The 22,045-nt window shown below is 45.7% G+C and overlaps 1 protein-coding gene across 1 annotated transcript; it reads right to left on the bottom strand.

The window, feature by feature from the left end:
• Positions 1-13,930: 13,930 nt before the first annotated feature.
• Positions 13,931-15,373, bottom strand: LOC141271592 (forkhead box protein I2-B-like). The gene is made up of 2 exons (XM_073681637.1): positions 14,878-15,373; positions 13,931-14,400 (listed from the first exon to the last, which is right to left on the bottom strand). The coding sequence occupies exons 1-2, from the start codon at positions 15,371-15,373 to the stop codon at positions 13,931-13,933; spliced, it is 966 nt and encodes a 321-aa protein (XP_073537738.1).
• Positions 15,374-22,045: the final 6,672 nt, after the last annotated feature.

Below are 22,045 nucleotides of genomic sequence, written 5' to 3'. Positions count from 1 at the left end.
TAGTTCCTAGAGTTATTTTTGGGTGACTCTCATGTTTGTCAATATCTACAATGATCAGTCCCTGTGCGGCCAGTTCAACTCTACCAATTTTGATGGTCACCTCTTTAAATCCGATCTGTGGCACGGGCTGACCATTGCTGGCGATGATACTCAAGTCGTCGTCAGGGTAGCGGGTAATATCCGAGTCATTCCAGTACTGCTTGAAGAGCACGTACGGGATGGTGGTGACCTGTGACCCGGTGTCCAGTAGGGCACTCATGGGAATGCCATCCAGTACCACAGGCAAGACTGGACGTCCTCCCACATATCTGTCGCGCCAGTTCGATGGGCCTGGTGATCTTTTTCCTGGGGGTTGGCCCTCTACCCCAGGTTGTGCCCGTTTAAAGAACAGTACCTTTCCATATGTCCGGGTTGATTGCAGCGGCGGCAGATGGGTCGTCCGTCCTCGCTGTATCGGTCACTGGGTCTTCCTCTGGCCGGTGGGGTCCTCCTTGGTCGACGCCACGGGATGTCCTCCGGTCCGGATGCCAGCTGGATCTTCCCTGGAGTGGAAACCTGTAAAGACTGCACAGTTCGGGTTAGCGCAGCAACGCTTTTAGCTAGCTCTTGGACCTGATGGTGTAGGTCTGGAGCCGGGTCATTGTCCAAAGCCTGCGCATCAGCTCCCACAGGCCCTGCTGACAAGGGCGCCGCCTCCTGGTAGTAAGTGGTAGTGGGGCGTCTGTGGGTCACAACGCCACCTGGTGCCGGTTCTCGGAGCACCCGGATGGCTCTGTCCTTGAACTGTGCAAATTCTAGATGAGGGTCCTGTAAGGCCATTGCCCGCAACTGGGTGCGGTGGGCATTGCAATATAAACCCTCTATAAATTGTTCGGTCAACAGCCTGTCCTCGTTTCCCACTCCATTAGGGTCGGTCTGCTTAATGGCCCTCAGGGCCTCTTGTAGGTTGAGTGCATAGTCCCTTATACTCTCATGCGCTCGCTGCTTGCACCCGTAGAATCTAAGTTTAATCTCGGCTGAGGTGCGGGTATCAAAGGTGTCCTTCAGCCGGGTTAGTATCCCTGCGACAGTCTTCCTCCCAGGTGGCCAGGATTTTACTTCCCTTTTGGCTGCCCCAGTTAGTTGGGCCACCAGGATGCTCACTTTTTGCTCTTCTGTGAGGGGGTACACCTGGAAGAGGCTATCCAGCTTTTCTCTAAAGTCATGCAGGGTATGTGACTCCCCTGAGTACTGGGGTAGCCAAGCTGCTCCCGGGATATAGGGCATGGTGAAGGGCATAACTGCAACAGCGGTAGCGCTGGCGGGGGTTGAGGCAGTGGAGCTCTCCTCCGTATCCGACATCTTCCTCCCCCCTAGTGGACCGTGGCCTACCTTGCGATGATCCTGTTCCGTAGGCCGCGGCTCCGCAGTGGATCGTCAGGGTTGAGGACCTTCCGTCGCGCTCCTGTGACGTCGGCGTCTGCTGGGCTCCTTCCAGGACCTTACGCAACGTCCGGACGTGAGGCGGGGCTTCAGTTCTCGCGCGCTTTCGGAGTCCACGCCCCTCTTCTTCCCGCGCGGCGTCCTCAAGATGGCGTCCAATGGCGGGAAAACTCCACGGATGGCGGGAAGAAGGCTGAAGATGGCGCCGGATGGCGGGAAACTTCACCGATGGCGGGAAGAAGGCTGAAGATGGCGCCGGATGGCGGGAATCTTCACCGATGGCGGGAATCTTCACCACTGGTAAGTTTGAACAGTCTTTGCTTTTCAGGCACGCAGTACCCGGTGGTTGCGGGCACGTGATCCTGCCGACTACGCCAAAGTTGACGCGCCCCTGGGCCTGTGTCGCGCTGCGTTGCGCACGCGGGAGCTTACCCGGAGCCGGATCTGTTTAGGGTTGTAGTCTCGTGGCGGTGACCCGGTCCGTGCCCAGGGAGTCAAACTGGACGGCAGTCTGTTAGCGGTAGAAAATGGTTGATGACTACGCCACCCGTTGAATGCAGCCAGGGGGCTGCTGCTGCAGGGCAGACCGCTGAGGCCGGTGGAAGGATGGTGCAGCGTGATAGTATAACCCCCAACGGGAGGGGTATGGCCTCAGGGCAGCCGACGTGGATGATGGGGGTAGCAGGAACCACTCAGAGACGGTATGGTAGCGTTCAGGGTCTTTACTGGTAACAACGATAGACCCTCCCGGAGTACTTGCTAGCGAACGGGGCCTGGTCAGTCCTTGAGCAGATGGGATCTCCCCTGGCCAGGCGTAGTTGTAGGCCTCCCAAGCTGACTGTACTCTTCTGGCTACCTTGCTAGAAGCTGATGTAAGTAGCCCACGTCCCTGAGTGTACCGTGTGGTGCTCACCCGTATGGCCGGTGACTCGGGGCCTTCTAATGGCTTCCGCTCCACGATGGCGGTGCTGGTCCCACGCGTGTGACCGGGCCTTCGGGCTTCTGGGCCATGGGACCTGAAATCCCCTGCCTGACGGATTCTGCTGCTGGGTAGAAGTTAGTCCCCACAGCCTCGGACTCCGGGTCCGGTAAAGAATCTTCTTAGTCAGGGCGAGCTCTTTAGCTGCCAGCCCCTGACTCCTTGTGACTCTGCTGCTTCCTATGCTGCTCTTGTCTCTACTCTTCCTGGACTCCCTACCCTGCCTCAGCCCCGGGTTTATACAGGGGAAGTTCTTCCCCTCCCAAGGCTGGGCAGGAGGTGTGGCATGCACAGGATCCCTGACCAAAGGACCTCCCACCTGCTCTCAGACGTAATATCTCTATCACTGTGACAACCAGACCCCTGGGGTGTCACACAAGCTGTTATTAAAGGCAGAGGTGGTGCAACAAAATACTAGTGATGTATTGGAGTGTTCTTTTGTGTGCTGGTTTTTCATGATTCCATAATTTTTTCCTCAATTGAGTGATTCCATAAATTTTTTCCCTCTGCTTGGTCTGAAAAAAATTACCTAACGGAGTACTACATTTTTAATCTTGATTTCTTTTAGTGTTTCTTAAAGCCCGAAAGTTGCCATTTGAAATGACTTTAGTTTTGTGCCATGTCTGTGATCTGCTTTTTTTTAACAACATTAAACAACTGAATGAACCTCCTCTTCCAGACCCAGTTATTCCATAATTTTTGCCAGGGGTTGTATTAGAAGTAACAGAAGCAGATGACACAGGAAGTGTTGTGCTCCAGAAGCATCCAGCAACTAGAGGGGTTAATACAGTCACAAGAGAAGGGGAGTGTTTTAGCAGAGCCCCAGGAGGATTGTGGGGAAGTTGTTTACTGTCTGGCTGGAGCCAAAGAGAAAGGTAGCTTATGATCTGCATCTCACAGAAGGCAAGTGAACAGAATTCAGGTCAGGAGGGAAGCTAAACAAAGGTCAGTTAGACTCCCTGAGCTAACAGTGTGGAGTATTATCGTCCAGGAACATAAGGACTGGAAGGAAGCCTGTCAGAGATCATCTCCCTCATCACATCCTTCCACCCCCTCCGTCTCCATGCAGGATAAAGAATGCTGTGTACTATTGAGTCCTTGTGAAGGAAAAGCCTGTGGTTGTGTATGCATTAAAACTGTGCTATCAGATAATAGACTGTGTACTGCTGTGCTGCAAAGAAGACTGTACTGCTATTACTGGAGCCTGTTCCTCAAAGAGACATTTGAATTGCGCGGATCGTACCTCATTAAATGTTACTGTTCTACTGTTTATGAAATCTCTTGTCAGATGTGTCTGGTCAGCAACTGAATCTATCGTGTGCCTGAGAGAAGCTGCAGCTTATGGTTGCCTTGAGTAACAGTTCCCCCAGGATTCCAATGAATTCATGTCACCGGTCTCGCCCCTATCTGAAATTAGGCAGCATGCTTAAAATATTAAGGTGAAGGGGGTGGAAAGCACTTTTTTTGTTATTTTGGCTGCAAACACATCTTTTCTTAATTGCCTAATGGGTTTATTTAAAAAAGAAACAAAAAACACAACTAAAACTTGCTTAGTTTTTCAATATGTTACAAACATGTGTGGAATATATAAATAAAATGTATTCGGGGACAATTACAAGAATTCTGCAACATTTAAAAAATTAGCAAATTATGAATTAGCCAAAAACATCTGAAAAATGGAAGTCAGGCTCCAGCAGCATCAAGTCACATATACATGCCAAATTACTTATAGAAGCTTGGGCCCCTAAAGAACCACTCACCTACGTCGCATTCCTCCTTGGCTACCTTCTTGAAGCAGTCATACTTCAGCAGGCTGTAACTGATGGCTTTGTGCAACCTAGTCTTGCGCTTCCTATAGAAGAGGGGAACATGTCATGAATATAGGTAAAGATCTGGCTGCTGGTTAACTTCTTCTCTGGTGCATTCTCAAGAGCTGTGGTTATTAAAGTTGAATAGGTGAAAGGTGGTCTCCTGTCAGTTGGATCATCATGGGATAGATAGGTCAATCGGGAAATCCCTGGTACAATGTACCCTGCAGAAGGAGTCAAGAATTGTCTTTTGGAATAGTCAACTGGCCAATATCTAGAGCCATTCCCATTGAGGTATGAAGGATTAATGGTAGAGCCACCAAACCACCAATATGGATTGCCATTAGTCCTTGGATAGTCAGTTATACCATACACTGAAGACGACCTCCAAGGCTGGTGCAGGTTCTGCGGATATTGATTAAAGTAGTAGCAGGAGAAGACCTCCGTGTCTTTTAAAGCCAGTGTATAGGAGTGTCCCGGCTGGGAACTGGATGCATCCTGCCCAAAGGTATCCATACTACTTCCTAAGTGCTGCTGTATTAGAAGAGGAAATAAGACTTGTCCTCAGCCTTTTACTGAGCTCCATGCTCGGGTTTGCATTGATATAATGACCTTCTGTACAACTTGCAGGCAATTTCCAATCAAGCCCCAAAGTAGCTAAAAGAAGTTATAGTAATGGAGCCAGTGCTGCCCCAGCCCTCCTCCTACTTCTGAAGTCCATGCATATTCCTCACATTTATCCATGCATTTTTATGTGCGCCTTTTTCTTGCGGAAAAGCAACAAAGCACCAGATCCGTTTAATCTGCAGATTTAGTTTTCCCATTGAAATGAAAAGGAAAAATCTATACCAAAAAGGTGCATTTCTGCAATAAAAATTGACATGCTGCAGATTAAAAATAAGTATTAAAATAAAAGGCAACAAAGACAATTTCTGTACTGATTCTGCACAAAAAAATGCAGCATGTGGATGAGATTAAGCTAAAACTTATCCACTTGGCTGATACTGGAAGATACTGTGGATTTTACATGCATAAAATTGGTACCAAATACTCAGTGTGTGAACCCGGCTGACAAGGTTTACTATAGATTTGCCCGGTTGTGACTGTCACATACGGGTCCTTCTAAAGCAGTGGTTCTCAACTCCAGTCCTCAAGACCCACCAACAGATCATGTTTTCAGGATTTCCTTAGTATTGCACAGGTAATAATTCCATCACCTGCACAGGCAATAATTCCATCACCTGTGCAATACTAAGGAAATCCTGAAAACATGATCTGTTGGTGGGTCTTGAGGACTTGGAGTTGAGAACCACTGTTCTAAAGTGACTGCTGTGTGGTTTATCACTGTTCCCTTTAAGGATTCATTCAGATGTGAGTCATTTTTCTCATCCGCAAAAAATCAGATAATCTGAGTTTTCTCGTCTTCTCATCTGCTCGTCTGTTTGATTTTCTCGTCTGCTTTAAAAAAAAAAAGCTTAAAGTTTCTTCTACTCATTACAATGTTAAAAACAAGTAGAACAATGATGAAATCTGTGCGCTATCTGCAATTTTCACGGACACAGACTTGTATTGGTGAGTTTAATCAGTAACTTGGATGAAAAATTGAAACTTTTTTTTTTTTGATCTGTAAAACAAAACACGGACATGTGAACAGCCATGTAGATTATAATGCTCTATATGTCAATACGTACGTCTGAATAAGATTTAAAGGGATTTTCCCAGGAGCAAAAGTTAATCAATAGATCTTGGAATAATAATAACTTCCACATTTGAATATGTTTAAATAAAATGTTCCTGTGCTGAGATAATCTTATAACTGTGCCCCTGCTGTGTACTGTGTAATGGCTGTGTCTGACCATACAGGAACATGGTCTGATCATACCACAGCTCCTGGGGAGGGGAGGAAGCAAAAGAGTATACAGACATTACAGCAGGGGTTCACAAATAATTCTTTCCTTGAAGTAAAAACAAACAGGGAAATGTTTTACCTCGCAAAAAGAATCAGCTGTGATCCCCTGCTGTATTGTCTGTATACTCTTTTGCTTCCTCCCCTGCCCAGGAGATGTGGTATGATCAGACCATGTTCCTGCACTGTCAGACACAGCCATTACACAGTACACATTTATAAGATTATCTCAGCACAGGAACATTTTATTTAACACATCCAATTGTGGAAGATATTATTTTTCCAATATCTATAGATTAAAAGCAACTTTTGTTCATGGGGAAAAACCCCTTTTAGGGTACATTTAGGAGAACGAATTTACGGTCCGTGTGGGAAACAGGGAGCAGATGGACCCAATGTTAGCCTATGTGCTAGTGCAGGTTGGCTATCCTCCAGGTAGATCTCATGTCCCTGTGAAAAAAAATTTCAGCATGCCCTGGTCTTGTCCGATTTACAGATAAGACCAGTACATGTAAATATCAGGCAGCTGCTGCGCTCGTCCATGATTTTGGTGTTGAAAATGTCTTCGGCAATAAGAATAAAAACATTACACTGAGTGACGTGGAAATATATCACCACAGCAGCCTTTATGAAATCCAAATTCTATAAAACCAAATATATAATCTCTAATACCTCCATCCAGCGCCCACTGCTCTTCAAGATAGAAGAGAAGACGGCGGCTATGGCGTACAGGGAGCCTGGATTAGTGGAGCATAAGATTTTGGTGTTTTTTTATTATTCTTATATTATTTGGCCATCAAATAAGGGGCTGATGCACTGCAATGTAAAGTACAAGCAATTGGACAATCACATCTTCAAGTCCCTAAAGTGACTAAAAAGTACAGAAAAAATAATGTTTAAAAAAAAAAGGCATTAAAAAAATACACATTTTGTATCGCTGCGTTCGTAAAAGTCCAGATTAATTTATTTTATATTTTGATCGATCGGCGACAGAACAAGAAAAAAAGAAAAAAATCGAAATATCAGAATTAATTTTTTTACAGCCAATGCAACATAAGACGATCAAGCCATCAGATCCGTAAAATCCAAAATGGTATCCGTAAAAACGTCTGCTCAGAGAGCAAAAAATAAGCTCTCACACAACCCCAGTCCCGAAAATTTAAATGACAAAAGCTAGGCTTTTTTTTTTTTTTTTTTTTTTTTTTTTTTTTTAAATAAATATCCTAAAAATTTTTGACCACTTTAAAAAAAAAACAACTATACAAATTTGTTATCTGAGGAATTGTTCTGACCTGGAGAATCATATTGGCAGGTCCGTTTTACCATATAGTAAACATGGTAAATAAAATACAAAAAAAAAATTGTGGAATTGCACTTTTTTAAAACAAAATTTCCTGCTTTACAGTAAATTGTGGGATATAATGAATGGTGTAGTTCACAAGTACAACTCATCCTGCAAAATACAAGCTCTCATACGGTTATGTAGATGGAAAAATAAAAGTTATGGCTCTTGGATAAAGGGGAGAAAAAAAACTAAAACACAGAAAATCGACTGGTCATGAAGGGGTTAAGAGATTTTGGTGCTACCGGACTGCTCACACAGGCTATGCTATACACACACAGTGCTTCTTATATATGCGTACACAGCATCTATGCAATGTAAAAACACACAATTTACAACCACAAAGTGCCTATGCTAGATATATGTACCAGCAAAAGCGCATTGTGTATATAGTATAGATTGTGTGAGGTATAAACAAACAAAAAAAAAAAAATCTATTGATATATAGTAAGAGGTGTCAGAAAAAAAATAATTTGGCCAGAAGTGGTGTCAGCTGTGAATCAGCCATTACATGTATTGCCTTGCGCTGTTATACCTCCCTACTGACGTCTATGGTTCCCAACATTCCAGATTTAGCTGGACTGTCCCATTGAATGTCAGAGCTTTTGTCCTGGCTTCTAATAACTCACCTCTCCAAAGTCTTCATCGCTCCATAGCTTCTCCTCCTCGTGGGCGAGGCCGCATCTCTCTGCTCTGACATAAATAAACAATTCCCTTCTCCTGTGTTCAGGTCTCACCAGGACTCAAACTCACAACTTCATATTCACAGGCAGCAGCTCTATCTATGAGCCACAGCCTACAATGATAAACATAGGAGAATTTGGTAATCTTCAGCTGTATTGCAGGCAGTAACCCCAGCAGCACATGATACAGGTGCATACAGATACATAGAAATACACTATGTACAATGTAACTTTATTCTACAGGTGAAGAAAAAGTCAGATTTTTTTGTTCCCATAAAACTACTAAAAATAATGAAAAGCAATTACAATTTTTTTTTCTTTTGTGAGTTTCCCCAGGACTTCAACCTCGATCATTGTAAGCACAAACTAAAGTTATTGACCCACAGGCTCCAGTACTGTCACTGGGAAATTTTGTGTACTTGATCTGTATTGCATGCTATGACTCTACAGGCAGATTATACTGATACACTGTTATATTCAATGTATTTCTATGTCTCTGTATTCTAGAGGGAGAATAAAACAAATTTTTTTTACTTCCTATAAAATTACTAAAAAATAATGAAAAACAATTACAATAATGTCATTTTAACTGCGCCACTTTTTTAAAAAAAAAATAATTAATTACTGTATTTTTCTGACTAGAAGACACACTTTTTTCCCTCAAATTTTGGAGGAAAGTGGAGGGTGCGTCTCGTGGTCCGAATATATACTTGTTGCTGTGGCTGTGAATGGGAGAGCGTCAGGGGCAGAGGAGTGGTGCACAGGAGGCAGGAGCCGGTGGCTGCAGCTCTTGAGTGTGCCTGCTGTTAAAAGAAAATAAATATTCACTGCTCCCAACACTAATGGGCGTGTGGAGCACTAAATATTCATTCTCCATAATAGCACGCAGTGTCAGCTTAGCCGTCAGCTACCTGCAGCAGCTCGATAGTCACTTATGCCCACTATTAAAGCACATGAATATTCACTATTCCCCACTCCCATGGGTGTGAGGAGTAGTGAATATTCATGATCTTTAATAGCGGGCACACGTGATCGCCCAGCAGGGGATAATGACTTGCTGCAGCGAGCAGGCTCCAGAGCTGCGCTCAATGAGTGACTGGACACAGCTCACTGGAGCGAGTCATTCTCCCCATATATATCGGGGTGAGCCTGGTATGCTCCTCTGCCCCCTCGCTACTTCTTCCTTCTCCTCTCGCCTTCGGCCACGCAGGGCCCTCACTAGGCCTTCACACGTGCTTGTGGCCTCGGCTCGCCTAAGTACAGCCGCCAGCTTGCTGCTCTCTGAGAGTCAGCACGCTCTCTCTCTGACAGAGAGACTAACTGCACAACTCACTTCTGACTGACTCTAAACTCCCAGACTCAACTAACTTCCTGTCTCCACCCTCCCTATATATATATCCCTATCAGGGCTCCCTCTGCTGGTCTGAGGTGGTAGGGTGGAGGTGTGTGAATGTGTGAGGGCCTCTTGTGGAGAAGTCCATCCATGCACCCTTCTGGGTTCTGTGGCACCAATGTGCAGCAGGGAGCCACACCATCATGCTTGGAAAAAAAAAAAATGTCGATTTTGGGATTCACTTTTTCAAGATTGACCACACGTTTCATGAATTTGGCACAAAATCTAAAATGTTCTTTATTTTTGTCTTTAACTAGTTTGTGACTATTCAGTGTCAGAATCCTTTAAAAAAATGATCATGTTTTTCTTAAAAATGCGTCAGATTACTTAGTTTGCCAGCATAAACAATTTACTCAATTAACAAGCATTTTTGCATATTTGTTGGGCGCTGGCTGATTTACATCAACGGCTGATCAGAAAAATACATTCTTATGAAAGCTTTTCTGTGCCATCAGCATTTTAAAGGGGTGGTCCTGTCTAAAATGATAAGTCTGCAGTCTCTCTGTGTGACTGCAGACTTGGGAATCTTCTCATGGAGCGCACTACACACAGTGAGGATTCTCTGGTGTAAGCGATCACGTAACTGCAAATATGCGATATTCACACTCCTGGCCAGAACCCAACTAGACTGTTTCCAGCCTTGCGCAATACATTGAGCACATTGGAAACATTCTAGTCGGATTATAGCAGGCCACGTGACCGCCGTTCCCGGCACTGACACTGGATAATGCTATGTGAGGATTCACAAGTCTGCAGTCACAGAGTTATTGCTGACTTATTTTAGACCGGACAAACACCTTACGGCTATGTTCCCACTATGAGTTTTGATGTTGCATATTTTCTGCACCTATGAAGTAGATTAGGTTACTAATGTTTTTATTTTTCTTTTAACGCTGCATTTTTGTGTCTTGTTGCTATGTCAGGTTTTAAATAAAGCTGCTTTGTTTTTGATACTTTCTGATATTTGGCTTTGACATGTCTGTACATAAAAACAGCATTTTCAGTGGCAAAATATTTTTTTCATATGTGCCGCTCTTCACATACACACAAAAATAAAAAAAATAAAAATCCTTCTCACCTGTCCTCCTCAGCAAACAGCATCTTCTTCTCCTAAATAACCGGGTCAGTACATGTCAGAGGGATTCCTGCTGCAAGAGGGGTGACCGGCCCCCGACATCTGACTTTGTTACTTCACGTCTCAGTCAGAAAAGCCCGGAGGCCTAGTGGATCCCAGGGGGATACGGACGGAGCGGAGTCGCCACCTATATCTCTTACACTGCGTTCATCCAGTGGGACCCAGCCTTACACCACGTTCATACCACACACAGTCAGGAGAAGACTTAGTGGGAGAACTTACAAAGGAGAGGAACACACACCAGCGGGGTCTCGACAGGTGCTCCTGATCTACCTGGGAAGTGCTGGACCCCCTTCCCAGTGGCCGCAGTACACCGTGAGTAGCAGAGAGAAGCTTTGCGGCTGAAAGTTCATCCCAAGTGAGTAAAGACCCGGATGACTTCATACACCGTCGTCGCTCGTTATTTCCTGATCAGCACTGCACCCACCATTCCTCCTCACATTGCCCTTAGGCCTGCTCCGCCTGCGGGGAGCCATCCCATCTTAGCTGCCCGTAACACCGGCCTCAGTGGACTGTAGCAGCGCTGGTGTACATCACCGGAAACCGCAGGTGGCATAGTCGAAAATACCACTCTTACTTGAAAGCCCATTATATCTTTTTTTTGTGACAGCCCTGGGCACGGAATGGGTCTAGGCCATGACTGCATCCCCCCCCTCGACCCCTACACTGACCCGGCTCCGAGTACCCCAAGATCCCAAGGAGGGCTAGAGCGTCACATATAGCACGGCCGAGTGCTATCCAATGTTTTATCAGAAAGCACTCGACCCCATGTTATTCTATGGTACAGTGCAGATCGGCGATCATTTTCTCATGCCGATTTGGCATGAAAGAAGAATCGCAGCATCCTTCGACTGACAGTGAGACTCGGCTCACTCACAAACATACCAGTCTATGAGTGCGAGTGAAACATCGGACGGCACCCTGATATCCCAATTCAGTCCGATATACGTCGAGTCAGGCAATGGAGGAGATTGAGAAATTACTTTCTCTGTCTCCTCCGCAGCTGAGACTTGGCTCACCATCGCAGCAGAGCTGGAGCCGAGGGTCGTTAGCATATCTCAACTGATGCTATACGCTAGCGTGATTCCAGCCGTAGGCTGGTTTCACATGTTCGTATATTTCCGGTACCCGAGATAACCATGTCCCGTGTGTGTCACACATGTGGCAACTGTTTGCCGCATCAGGATCACACGTACCGACGCTTGGGAACAGCGCTAACTGTACACTGATTCCCAAGAGTCGGGTGCTGAACGCTGCCCTCATCATGGTTTCCCTGCCGGCGCTGCAATCAACACAAGTAGGGACAATGATGAGGGTAGTTGTGTCTGTTCCCGCAGTGTCCCTGTATAAAAGTAAAATCCTTATACTCACCTGCCCAGAGATGTCCCCTGCTGTAATCATGCGATCAACTCCGTAGCTGCTCTCAGTGAGTGCCAAGACACATGAGCTCAGCTCCGGGGCCCGCTTGCTGCAGAGGCTCTGTCACGCCAGGAGTGAGTGCAACACAGAGGGAAAAGGGAGAAGAGGTGACCTCCTAACCTGGACGAGCAGCACCCTGTCTCCCACTAACATCCCTATACAGCCTCCGCAGCTGTCGCCGATCACGTGCCTCGCCCTACTATCCCTTGCGTAAGGCTATAGATGGGGGTGGAAGGAAATGAGCACTAGTCAATCTTTGCTAGCACGAGCTGTACGCTGATTTCAAGGCTCCGATCCGTGTCACACTGATGACACACGGATATCATCCGTGTGTGTTCAGCATGAAACACTTTTGCGGACCATGCATCCACACATAAAAAAACCTGACATATCAGCGAGTAGAGCACATGGACACAAGGTCCATGGAAACACCCTGACATGTGCGCAGACCCATAGATTTGAATGGGTCTACGCGTGTCAGTGTAACCACACGTACTGGAAACACAGACGTGTGCAAGAGAGACACACACACACACACGATTTTCACTGCAAGAGGGGCCGTGGAAGGTTGTGGAATCCCACAACTTTTGAACCTTTGCTGTACAGTCTGGCCCTTTCGATAACATGGGGTACATTTGATTCTGTGCTGCACAGTTTTGTAAGGCTATTTTCACATATGCAGTAATCATCCTTTAGAACAGATACAGCAACAATCCTTTGGCAAAAAGTTTGTGCAGACTTCTTTGTCTGCAAAAAAAAAAAAAAAAAATCTGATTTCCGCTGGATTTGTTTTTTTAACATTGAAGTCTATGGAAAATGGATCCATTAAATAGCCATCCAGTTTCTTCCTTTTGAAATGAATCCAGTAAGCAAAAAATTGGATCCCTTTCAAATGGAAGAAAATTGATGGTTATTTAAAAGATCCATTTTGCTTAGGCTATGTTCACACACATTGTGTTGTGCTGAGTATTTTGCAGCAGATTTTTATGCAAATTTTCAGCTGCGTCTAGCAGTACCAGCAGAGAATTTCTCTATGAGAAACCAGAATTCTCTGTTCACACATGTTGCTTTTTGTTTGCTGCATTGCTTGCGTATTTGGAAAACAGAGCATGTCACTACTTTCAGCGTTTCTGCAGCAGAAGACACACCTGCATTTTTGCTGTGTTCGGTAAAAAAAAAAAAAAAGTTCTGTTTTTGCCGACAGATTGCTGCTGGATCTGTTCTAATGGATGGTTACTGGGCATGTGAACACAGCCTTAAGTGATGTTGAGAAAAAAAGTGACTTTTTTTTTTTTCCAATTAAGGACAAATGTAACAAATCAATTCAGAAAAATCTACTTTTATCCTCTGTATAATACAAGATATTTAGAACGCAAAAATAGTTTTTTTTACTACAGCCAAAAACTAAATAAAAACCTACAATATACAAGTTAAAAGTCTCGCAGAAATACCACGAGAGCAGAGCGCAGACCAACTGTCCATGTCTGGGTAAGTGCTCACAGGATGTCCTGGGTAGAGAAAAAACTTGTAGGGTCAATTGGGAATTATTTTAGGAGCCATATTACAGCAGAAAGTATGACTACTACATTGTTATTATGAGCCCCAATTATAGAAACCACTTATCAGAACGTGGGCACCAGTTGACCCTACAGGACAAGTTTATGCCACTTGGACCATTAAGCTGCTTACTCTGATCAATCGTGTCTGTAGAGGGACAACCACTCCCTTATGTATTGGCCACAAGTGTCTCCTTTACAGGACGGTTACCCATCCTAAGGGATGTTGAGGCAAGTGATAAGAACTTTATTTTACTCATGAATTATCACTTGCCTCAACATCCCAGTTATAAAGCATTTGGTTCGCATGTAGATGGCTGATGAGAGAAGAGCACAGACTCCCCCAATTGGTTGGGTAATGTCAAGCCTTGAGGTAGGTTGGCTTGTGCAATAGGTTGTCCAGGCAGAGAGGACTTCTCGATGTTGTCAGTGCGGTAAGTAGAGAGTTCAGCGGCATATTGTTTGTAGGAGGAGAAGTCCTTCATGAGCTGAATGGACGCCCAATTACTCCTCATTTCATATATGGCGGATGGGAAGTTGAGAAAACAAGGACTGGTGTACGAAGCTGGAGAAGACTTAATTTTACTCTCTGGAGATTCCGCAGAGCAGTCAGACTTCAGATACTTCATATTGCTTTTGTGATCCAGCTCTTTAGATGGTTTATTCTCACTGTTGTACTTTCTCCGCTGCCATTTGAAATGGCCGTTGTTCAACATCTTTCTGTAACTTGGATCGAGAGTCCAGCAATTTCCTTTCCCTGTGGAAACAAAAATGACAAGGAACTTTGTGAGAAAACCACAAAAAGTTTCCATTGTTTTTTTCTTTGAAACAAAGTAAAAATATTCATTTATACGTAAAAACAACTTGCTGTTCACATGTTCAGAATCCAGAGCTTCTTTTAAAAGGGGTTGTCCACTCCTAGGACAACCTCTTCTTAATATAAATCCTTGGCCCCGATAAAATAAAAAAAAAACCCACACTACACACAAGATTGCAAATCTATCCAATGGGCTTTTAAATGTTGCATGCTAGTGTGCAAACAATAAGATTGACATATTTGTACTCCACTAGGTCCTGGAGTGCAATTGCATAAACATTTTGCTACATTTCAAAAAGTTGCAAATGATAAAATAAACCAAAGACAGCAGTATAATGAAAGTCACATTCCAGCAGCATCAAGTTATGTATAAACAGTATTTATAGTAAATACTGGAGCCCCTAAAGGACCACTCACATGGGTCACGGTCGTCCCAGGCCACCTTATTGAAGCAGTTGTTGACGGACAGGTTGGATTTGAGGGCTTTCCTCCAGCCGGCTTCATTCCTCTTATAGAAGGGGAAGTTGACAACCACATAGTTACAGATCTGGTGGAAGGTCAGCTTCTTTTCTGGTGCATTCTCAAGAGCCATGATTATTAAAGTCGAGATGGAATAAGGTGGTCTCACTGGTTTAATGATGTCATCATGGTTTAGAGGAGTCATGTGAATCATCTCTGACTCTCTGTACCCTGCTAAAGGACCCAGAACTTGTGCTTGACTGTTGGCATAGCCACTTGCCAAATATCTAGAGCCATTGACGTATGAAGGACTAATTGCTGAGCCACCAAACCACCAATATGGGTTAACGCTTTGCCCTGGATAATCGGATATGCCATACACTGAAGACGTCCTCCAAGGCTGGTGGAGCTTCTGCTGATGTAGATTAAAGCAGTTTCCAGAGTAGACATCCATGTCCATTAAATCCTGTGTATAGGAGTATACCAGCTAGTAACTGGCTGCTTGCTGCCCAAAGGTATCCATTTTAATTCCCAAGTGCTGCTGACTAAGAAGCAGGAACAGGATTTGTCCCCAGCCTGCTAATGGTCTCCATGCTGGAGTTTGCATTGAAGTAATGACCTTCTGCACAACTTGCAGGCAATTTCCAATCAAGCCCCAAAGAAGCTGAAAGAGGTTATAGTAATGGAGCCAGTGCTGCTCCAGCCCTCCTCTTATCAGGACACGTCTCCAGTATTCACCGTCTACAAGGGTCTTATTTCTATGCAGTGTGTACTGCTCATCCTATACCTGGGTTAGTCACCTGTAATTCCACTACCTAGAAAAGTATAATTACAGAAGTTGGCCTGTGTGCTTTGAAATTAAAAGTGGAATTTTTGTCCCAGTACTGATCCCCCTCCCCATCCCTGGAGTGACTTGCACCGTTAATCACTATTCTATCTAAGGGTATATTCACACTGAATTTTTTTGCTGAGTTTTCAGAGCAGAAACTCTCCAACTTTACAACCAAAACTTATTTTTTAACTTTGTGTGATTTTTTTTTTTTTTCAAAGGGTTTGGCCATTTTCCCACACTGAGTATTTGGTTCCTTTTTGACGTTGCAGCATTTCTGCACTAATAAGCTAAATTAGGTTACTTGTGACTTTTTTTATTGCATGTTTGTGTTTTTTTTACATGTATTTTTTTTCCAGCTGTAGTTTTTGCTATGCCATATTTTAAATAAAACTTCTTTGTTTTAGAACCATCCTGTTACGTCGCTTTGATAAAATTTTATTAATAGTCGTGTGATCTGTATGTGATCTTTTTTTATAGCGTTTCCGCTGCAGAAAGGTACAAAAATGTACTTAATTTTTTTTAGCTGCAGATTTTTCTCATCTCATTTAAGTCTACAAATAAAATGTTTATTTACACCACTTTACACTGCAGGTTAGTTTCCGCAAAAAAAAAAAGCACAGTGTGAATGAGATTTGGCACTATAATATACTGTGTTTTTTGTGCCCAAAGATACCCAGTGGGAAAAAAAAATCACACCAATTACTCTCTGTGGGAAACTCCGCAAAAAAACTCGGTGTAAACACAACCAAAGGCCTCTTTTAGATGTCAGTGATTTTTGTTTTGCACAAAAAAGGGACCGGTTTTTATCATTGTATTTGTTACCATAAGTGATCTGTTTGAAAAATCTTTTGCATGCTTAGTCCGTGCCGGGGCGCGTTGTCAGCCGCAGCTCTCTATGTACAAAGCTGGGACTGATGCCGCATCGGTGCCGCCCCAGTGGCTTCTGGGCAGGTTAATAGTGTTTTTTTTGTTTTGTTTTTTTTACATGACAGGATCCCTTTAAGTAGGCTATTATGGGTTAACCTGAAAAAATGCATGTAAAAAATGCAGGAGTGCAGAATCTACTCACTTCTGCAGTAACAGAATGCATAAAAAGGTATCAAATCTGCACAAAAATGCAATAATTAGAATAGGTTGCTGCTGCATATTTTGGTGCAAAAAAATGGCAGTGGACAGAAGCCGCATTTTCACATTTGAGAAGATGGCCTGAGGTACGTACGTCCACATGAGACATATTGTGCAGATATCAGAATGCTGTGGATTCACTGCAGATTTCACCTTTTGCACTAAAGGTGTGAAATCTGTGATAAGGATCCAAAGCAAAAAGTGACAGATTCATAATGTCAAATCCGCACCAAAGGTTGATTTCCGCTGCAGATTTTTGGTAAAATCTCAGCCACAACGTTGGTGCTATAAAATGCAAATATTTTCCAGCCTGAAAATCCAGATGGAAAATTCTGCTTCAGATCTCACCTTTGTGCATATATTCACCCCTTTTCTTCCCTGTTGATTTTTTGATTTATTATGTTAACATTGTTGGTGTTATTTGTAAAAAAAATTTTTAGTTTTTTGTCTGCACGCAAGTTCATGAATTCAGATTCATCACCACCTAGTGGAAATATAGAAGCTTACCTTATATTTTCTGCCATGTTCACACATTATGGTTTTTTTCATCGTTTTTTTTTTCTGCAGCAAAACCTAATCTCTTGCCAGGAGGTTGTTCAGGATTTTTGTTGCTGTTTTTTTGGGTGCGTGTTTTCAGTATTTTTTTTTTCACTGTCCTTTTGAAAAAAAAAGCTCATTCTGGTTTATGCACAAAAAACTTCCAATGGTTGAAACAATGCTGAAAGAAGTGACAGGCTCTGTCTTGCAAAAAGCCATGCAAAGCACAAAATCCTGAACCAAAAAAAAACATGATGTGTGCATGAGATTTCTGGAATCTCATAGACCTTGCTGGTACTGTAAAACACAGCTGAAAATTTGCATCAGGCCAGTTTCACAAGATCGTATATTTCTGGTACTGGAAAAACCGGTACCGGAGATATCCGTGTGTCCGTGTATGGCAAACGTGTGCCACATCAGGATCACACGTACCGGCACCTGGGAATCAGTGGTACAGTTAGCGCTGTTCCCAATCGCCGGGTGCTGAATGCTGTCCTCACCATGGTTCCCTGCCGGCGCTGCGATCAGCAGGAGCAAGGTACAATGATGAGGGTAGTAGTGTCTGCTCCCGCAGTGTCCCTGGGTAAAAATAAGAATAAAATATTAAAATCCATATACTCACCTGTCCTAGGTGTCCCCCGCTGTAACCCTCTGACCGGTGACGCGGAGGAGCCAGGGAAAATGAGCTGCTCCAGCGAGCGGGGCCTGGAGCAGCGCTGAGCTCAGGAGCAGTGTCCTGTCACTCAGTGAGCTCCGCCCAGCTCCGGAGCTACTCGCTGGAGCGGCTCATTCTCCCCAGCTCCTCGGCATCAGCGCTCAGAGGATTACAGCGGGGGACATCTCCGGACAGGTGAATACATGGATTTTATTAGTATTTTTACACAGGGACACTGCGGGAGCAGACACTACTACCCTTATCATAGTCCCTGCAGGTGCTGATCGCAGCGGCGGCAGGAACCCATGATAAGGGCAGTGTTTAGCACCCAGCGCTTGGGAACAGCACTAACTGTACACTGATTCCCAAGCACCAGTACATGTCACAATGATGATACACAGATGTCATCCGTGTGTGTTCAGTGGGAGACACTTTTGCGGACCATGCATCCGCAAAAAAAGGACATGTCAGGGTATGGAGCACATGGACACACGGTCCGTGGAAACACACTGGCAGGTGCGCAGGCTCATAGATTTGAATGTGTCTACGTGTGTCAGTGTCTCGAGTACGTGTGGAAACTGTCACTACATGTACTGGAGATACTGACGTGTGGAAAGAGCCCTAAAAAAAGGCATCAAAAAACGCTGAAAAAATCATGATGTGTGAACATAGCCTTAGGCTCGCCTGAAGTATGCTCCTGCTATATAATGGAAAGTTTCATATGTCCTTAAGGGGGCTTATTCAGTTTTTAATGAATTGCACTCATACCTATGATAGTCTATGGGGTAGTTAGCATGTCCAATTCTATTCCTCAGAATGAAAGTGACTCGCCCCCTGGGCCGTGGGGCACTCGGATCCGGGCAGTAGGGGAACTATGGGAGCAGTAGTGGCAACCCGGTTCCGTGGCTCAGGGTGGTCAGGCCAGTGGTAGTCCGTTATGCGCTGATGATTATATCTGACTACGCCACCTGTGGATTGCGGTTATTAGGAACCGCCGCTGCATGCAGACCGCTGGGGCTGATGAGGTGTGCAGCTAGGGTAGTGTGACTCCCCATGGGAAGAGTGCGGCCCCAGGGCAGTATAATGGATGGTGGGAGTGATGGTGGTGAGAGTCCCAGTGCTGATAGTGCTGGAGGAGCAAGGAGCACACAGACAACAGGTTGCAGTCCAGGGTCTTTACTAGAACAGGTAAATTGACCCACAAACAGTCCCGGCTAGGAGGGGACCTGGATGTCTGAGAGCAACGGAGAAATTGTCCCTGGTCAGGGTGAGGGTGTAGGCCTACCGTGCTTTCTGTGCTCCTTCTGGCTATCTCCTCCTTATAGGGTAACAGCCCACGTTTCCGAGCTCTCCGTGTATTCTCGCCTGTATGGCCTGCGACGTGGGTTCCTTTCTGCTCCCAGCCTTGTACGGCTTTGCTGGTCCCTTCTGTTGTGGCAGGGCCTCCAGGCTTCTTAGGCCAAGGAATATACAGTCCCCTGCGGACTGGTTATCTGCTGGAGAATGTGGAATCCTCCCAGCCTCAGACACCAAAGTCTGGTAAATTAAGTCCTTTATCTGCCAAGACAGGCTCACTTCGCCTCTTGTCTCTGGCTTGTGGCTCTCCTCCTGCCACACTTCCTCTTAGGTGCAATACAACTTTCTGTCCCTGCTCTGCTCCAGGACACGTCTCAGTGCTGAGACAGGCCATCCAGTTCTCCCCAACCCTGCCCCCAGCACCAGCTTTTATAGGGGCAACCTGCTCCCCCTACTGGCCTGAGACAGGAGGTACTGCATGCTAATGTTCCCCTGACTAGAGAACCTCCCCCTTGCTCTCAGACACAGCTTTATTACATTTTGTGGCATCCAGGCCAGGGTGACACATTCCCCCCTAGTAAAATTTAGTACTCCGGGACTAAACAGTAAATAAAGAATAACATGCATAACAATAAAACATTATCAGGAAAGTGACACACAAATTGAGTTCTTAAGGTCACAGTGTGGTCTGTGACCGGGTGTCCATATCACCAATACAACGGGGAGCCTTAACCAGTTTGGGGTCTGTCCTACCCCAAGTCCTTTACAGTCTTAGTTCATTCCTTGGTTAGGCTCCGAACGCAGTCCATACAAGGTCCCGGTTATAAAAAGTCCATAACCTTTGAGTCCTTACGGTAGCTGCAAGAAACTGAAACATAGAATTACCAAACATGCGTGTAACTTGGCAAACATTTCAACATTTGGCAACAGGGTTATTTACAATTTTAGTACACTCTATATTTTCCAGCGAGCGGGTATCTGTCCCTTTGTGCTCCTGGTTGATCTCCTTAACCCACTGTCTGGTGGTGGACCGACCTGGCTTTCCCCACTAGCGTTAGGGGTACAGCTACCAGCTGGGTGTACAGGTAGGGCAGGCAGCTGTCTGCGGGTCCTTTGGCTTACCGCAGGCATGGCAGGCTCACTGTCAGCAGAGGGTTGACTCTCCTGGGCTGCTGGTACAGGCTCTTCTGCCTCTGGATCCGCTTGCTCATCTTCACCTTCCCGCTCTGGTGTTGGTTGTTGCTGTGCCGGTTGCAGGAAATGCAGGACGGGTACCACTATGGCATCATTTATTCGAGTCCAGTACTGAGGGAACTCTCCGAGAACGGTGCGGATCATTTCGTCCTTGTCCTCTGCGGGTTCAAGGTCACTCTGATCCTCTTCTGCACTACGGAGTTGCTCGGGGCATCTTTTGAGGTGGTCTCTGGAGACGGTGCTAGTGGTTTCTCTTCCGTCCTTGGTGATCACGCACACCTGCGGGTTGTCGTGATCAGACTGCAGTACGGTGTAGGGTTCCCTTTCCCACTGGTCGTCCAACTTATGTAGCCTTCTTTTTCGCTTTAGGACTTGCTCACCAGGTTCTAGGGGACCAGCAGGGGCGTGTTGGTTGAAGAGTCTTTCTTGCCTTTCTCTCACCTGGGCCAGGCTCCTCTCCACACTCTCCTGTACCTTCTTGTACTGCAGTTGCCTTTCCGTATCCCAGTCTGCATCCGGGGAGGTGTCCTCAGGTGTTAGGACTCCCATCTCCAGGTCTACGGGCAGCTTACCTGGTCTGGCTCGCATCAGGTAAGCCGGGGTGCAGTTGGTAGCATTCACCGGGATATGATTGTATAAGTCTATCAGGTCCGGCAGTTTTTCTGGCCACAGGCTGCGTTCCTCCAGGGGCAACGTCTTCAGGAGATCGATAACTATATTGTTCATCTTCTCACACATCCCGTTGGTTTGTGGATGGTAAGGCGTTGTCCGAATCTTCTTACAGCCATAGAGGTTGCAGAACTCCTGGAAGATTTCAGCCTCGAACGCTGGACCCTGGTCTGTCAGGACCTGTTCCGGATACCCGTGTGGACGGCAGAAGTATTGCTGGAAGGCTCTGGCCGCTGTTTGGGCTGTCAAGTCCTTTACCGGGACCACCACGAGAAAACGGGAATAGTGGTCAACGATTGTCAGGGCGTAGATGTACCCTGACCGGCTTTGAGCCAACTTGACGTGGTCTAGAGCTACCAGCTCAAGAGGCTTCTTGGTGACGATGGGCCTCAAGGGTGTCTTCTGGCTGGTGCGGTCCTTCCTCCTTAGGTGACAAGGGCCACAGTCTCTGCACCACTTTTCTACAGCTCCTCTCATGCCGACCCAAAAGAACCGTCCTCTTAGCAGGAACTCCAGTTTCTTCCAACCGAAGTGCCCCGCTCTGTCATGGTAAGCCCCCAGGACCATAGCTGCATCCCACCTTGGGACTACGACTTGCCAGGTCAGCTCGTGCGTCCGGTGGTTGACAATCCTTCTGCACAGCTTGCCTTCGTAGAGGAACAGCTTGCTCTTCTCCTTCCACAGCTGCTTGGCTTCCTCTGGAGCATCCGGATCCATGCGGGCGTCCTCCTGGGTCAGCAGATCTTTCACCAGGCGGATGGCAGGGTCACTATCTTGGGTCTCGGCCCAGCTTGTGGTGAGGTAGGGGATTGATCATC

Source organism: Phyllobates terribilis, unplaced genomic scaffold (genome assembly GCF_046119375.1).
Source record: "Phyllobates terribilis strain yellow unplaced genomic scaffold, ASM4611937v1 Scaffold_5__5_contigs__length_657084704, whole genome shotgun sequence".
In the NCBI taxonomy this organism is placed as follows: domain Eukaryota; kingdom Metazoa; phylum Chordata; class Amphibia; order Anura; family Dendrobatidae; genus Phyllobates; species Phyllobates terribilis.
Note: the sequence above shows the minus strand (reverse complement) of the source record. Positions and strands in the feature narration are given on the sequence as shown.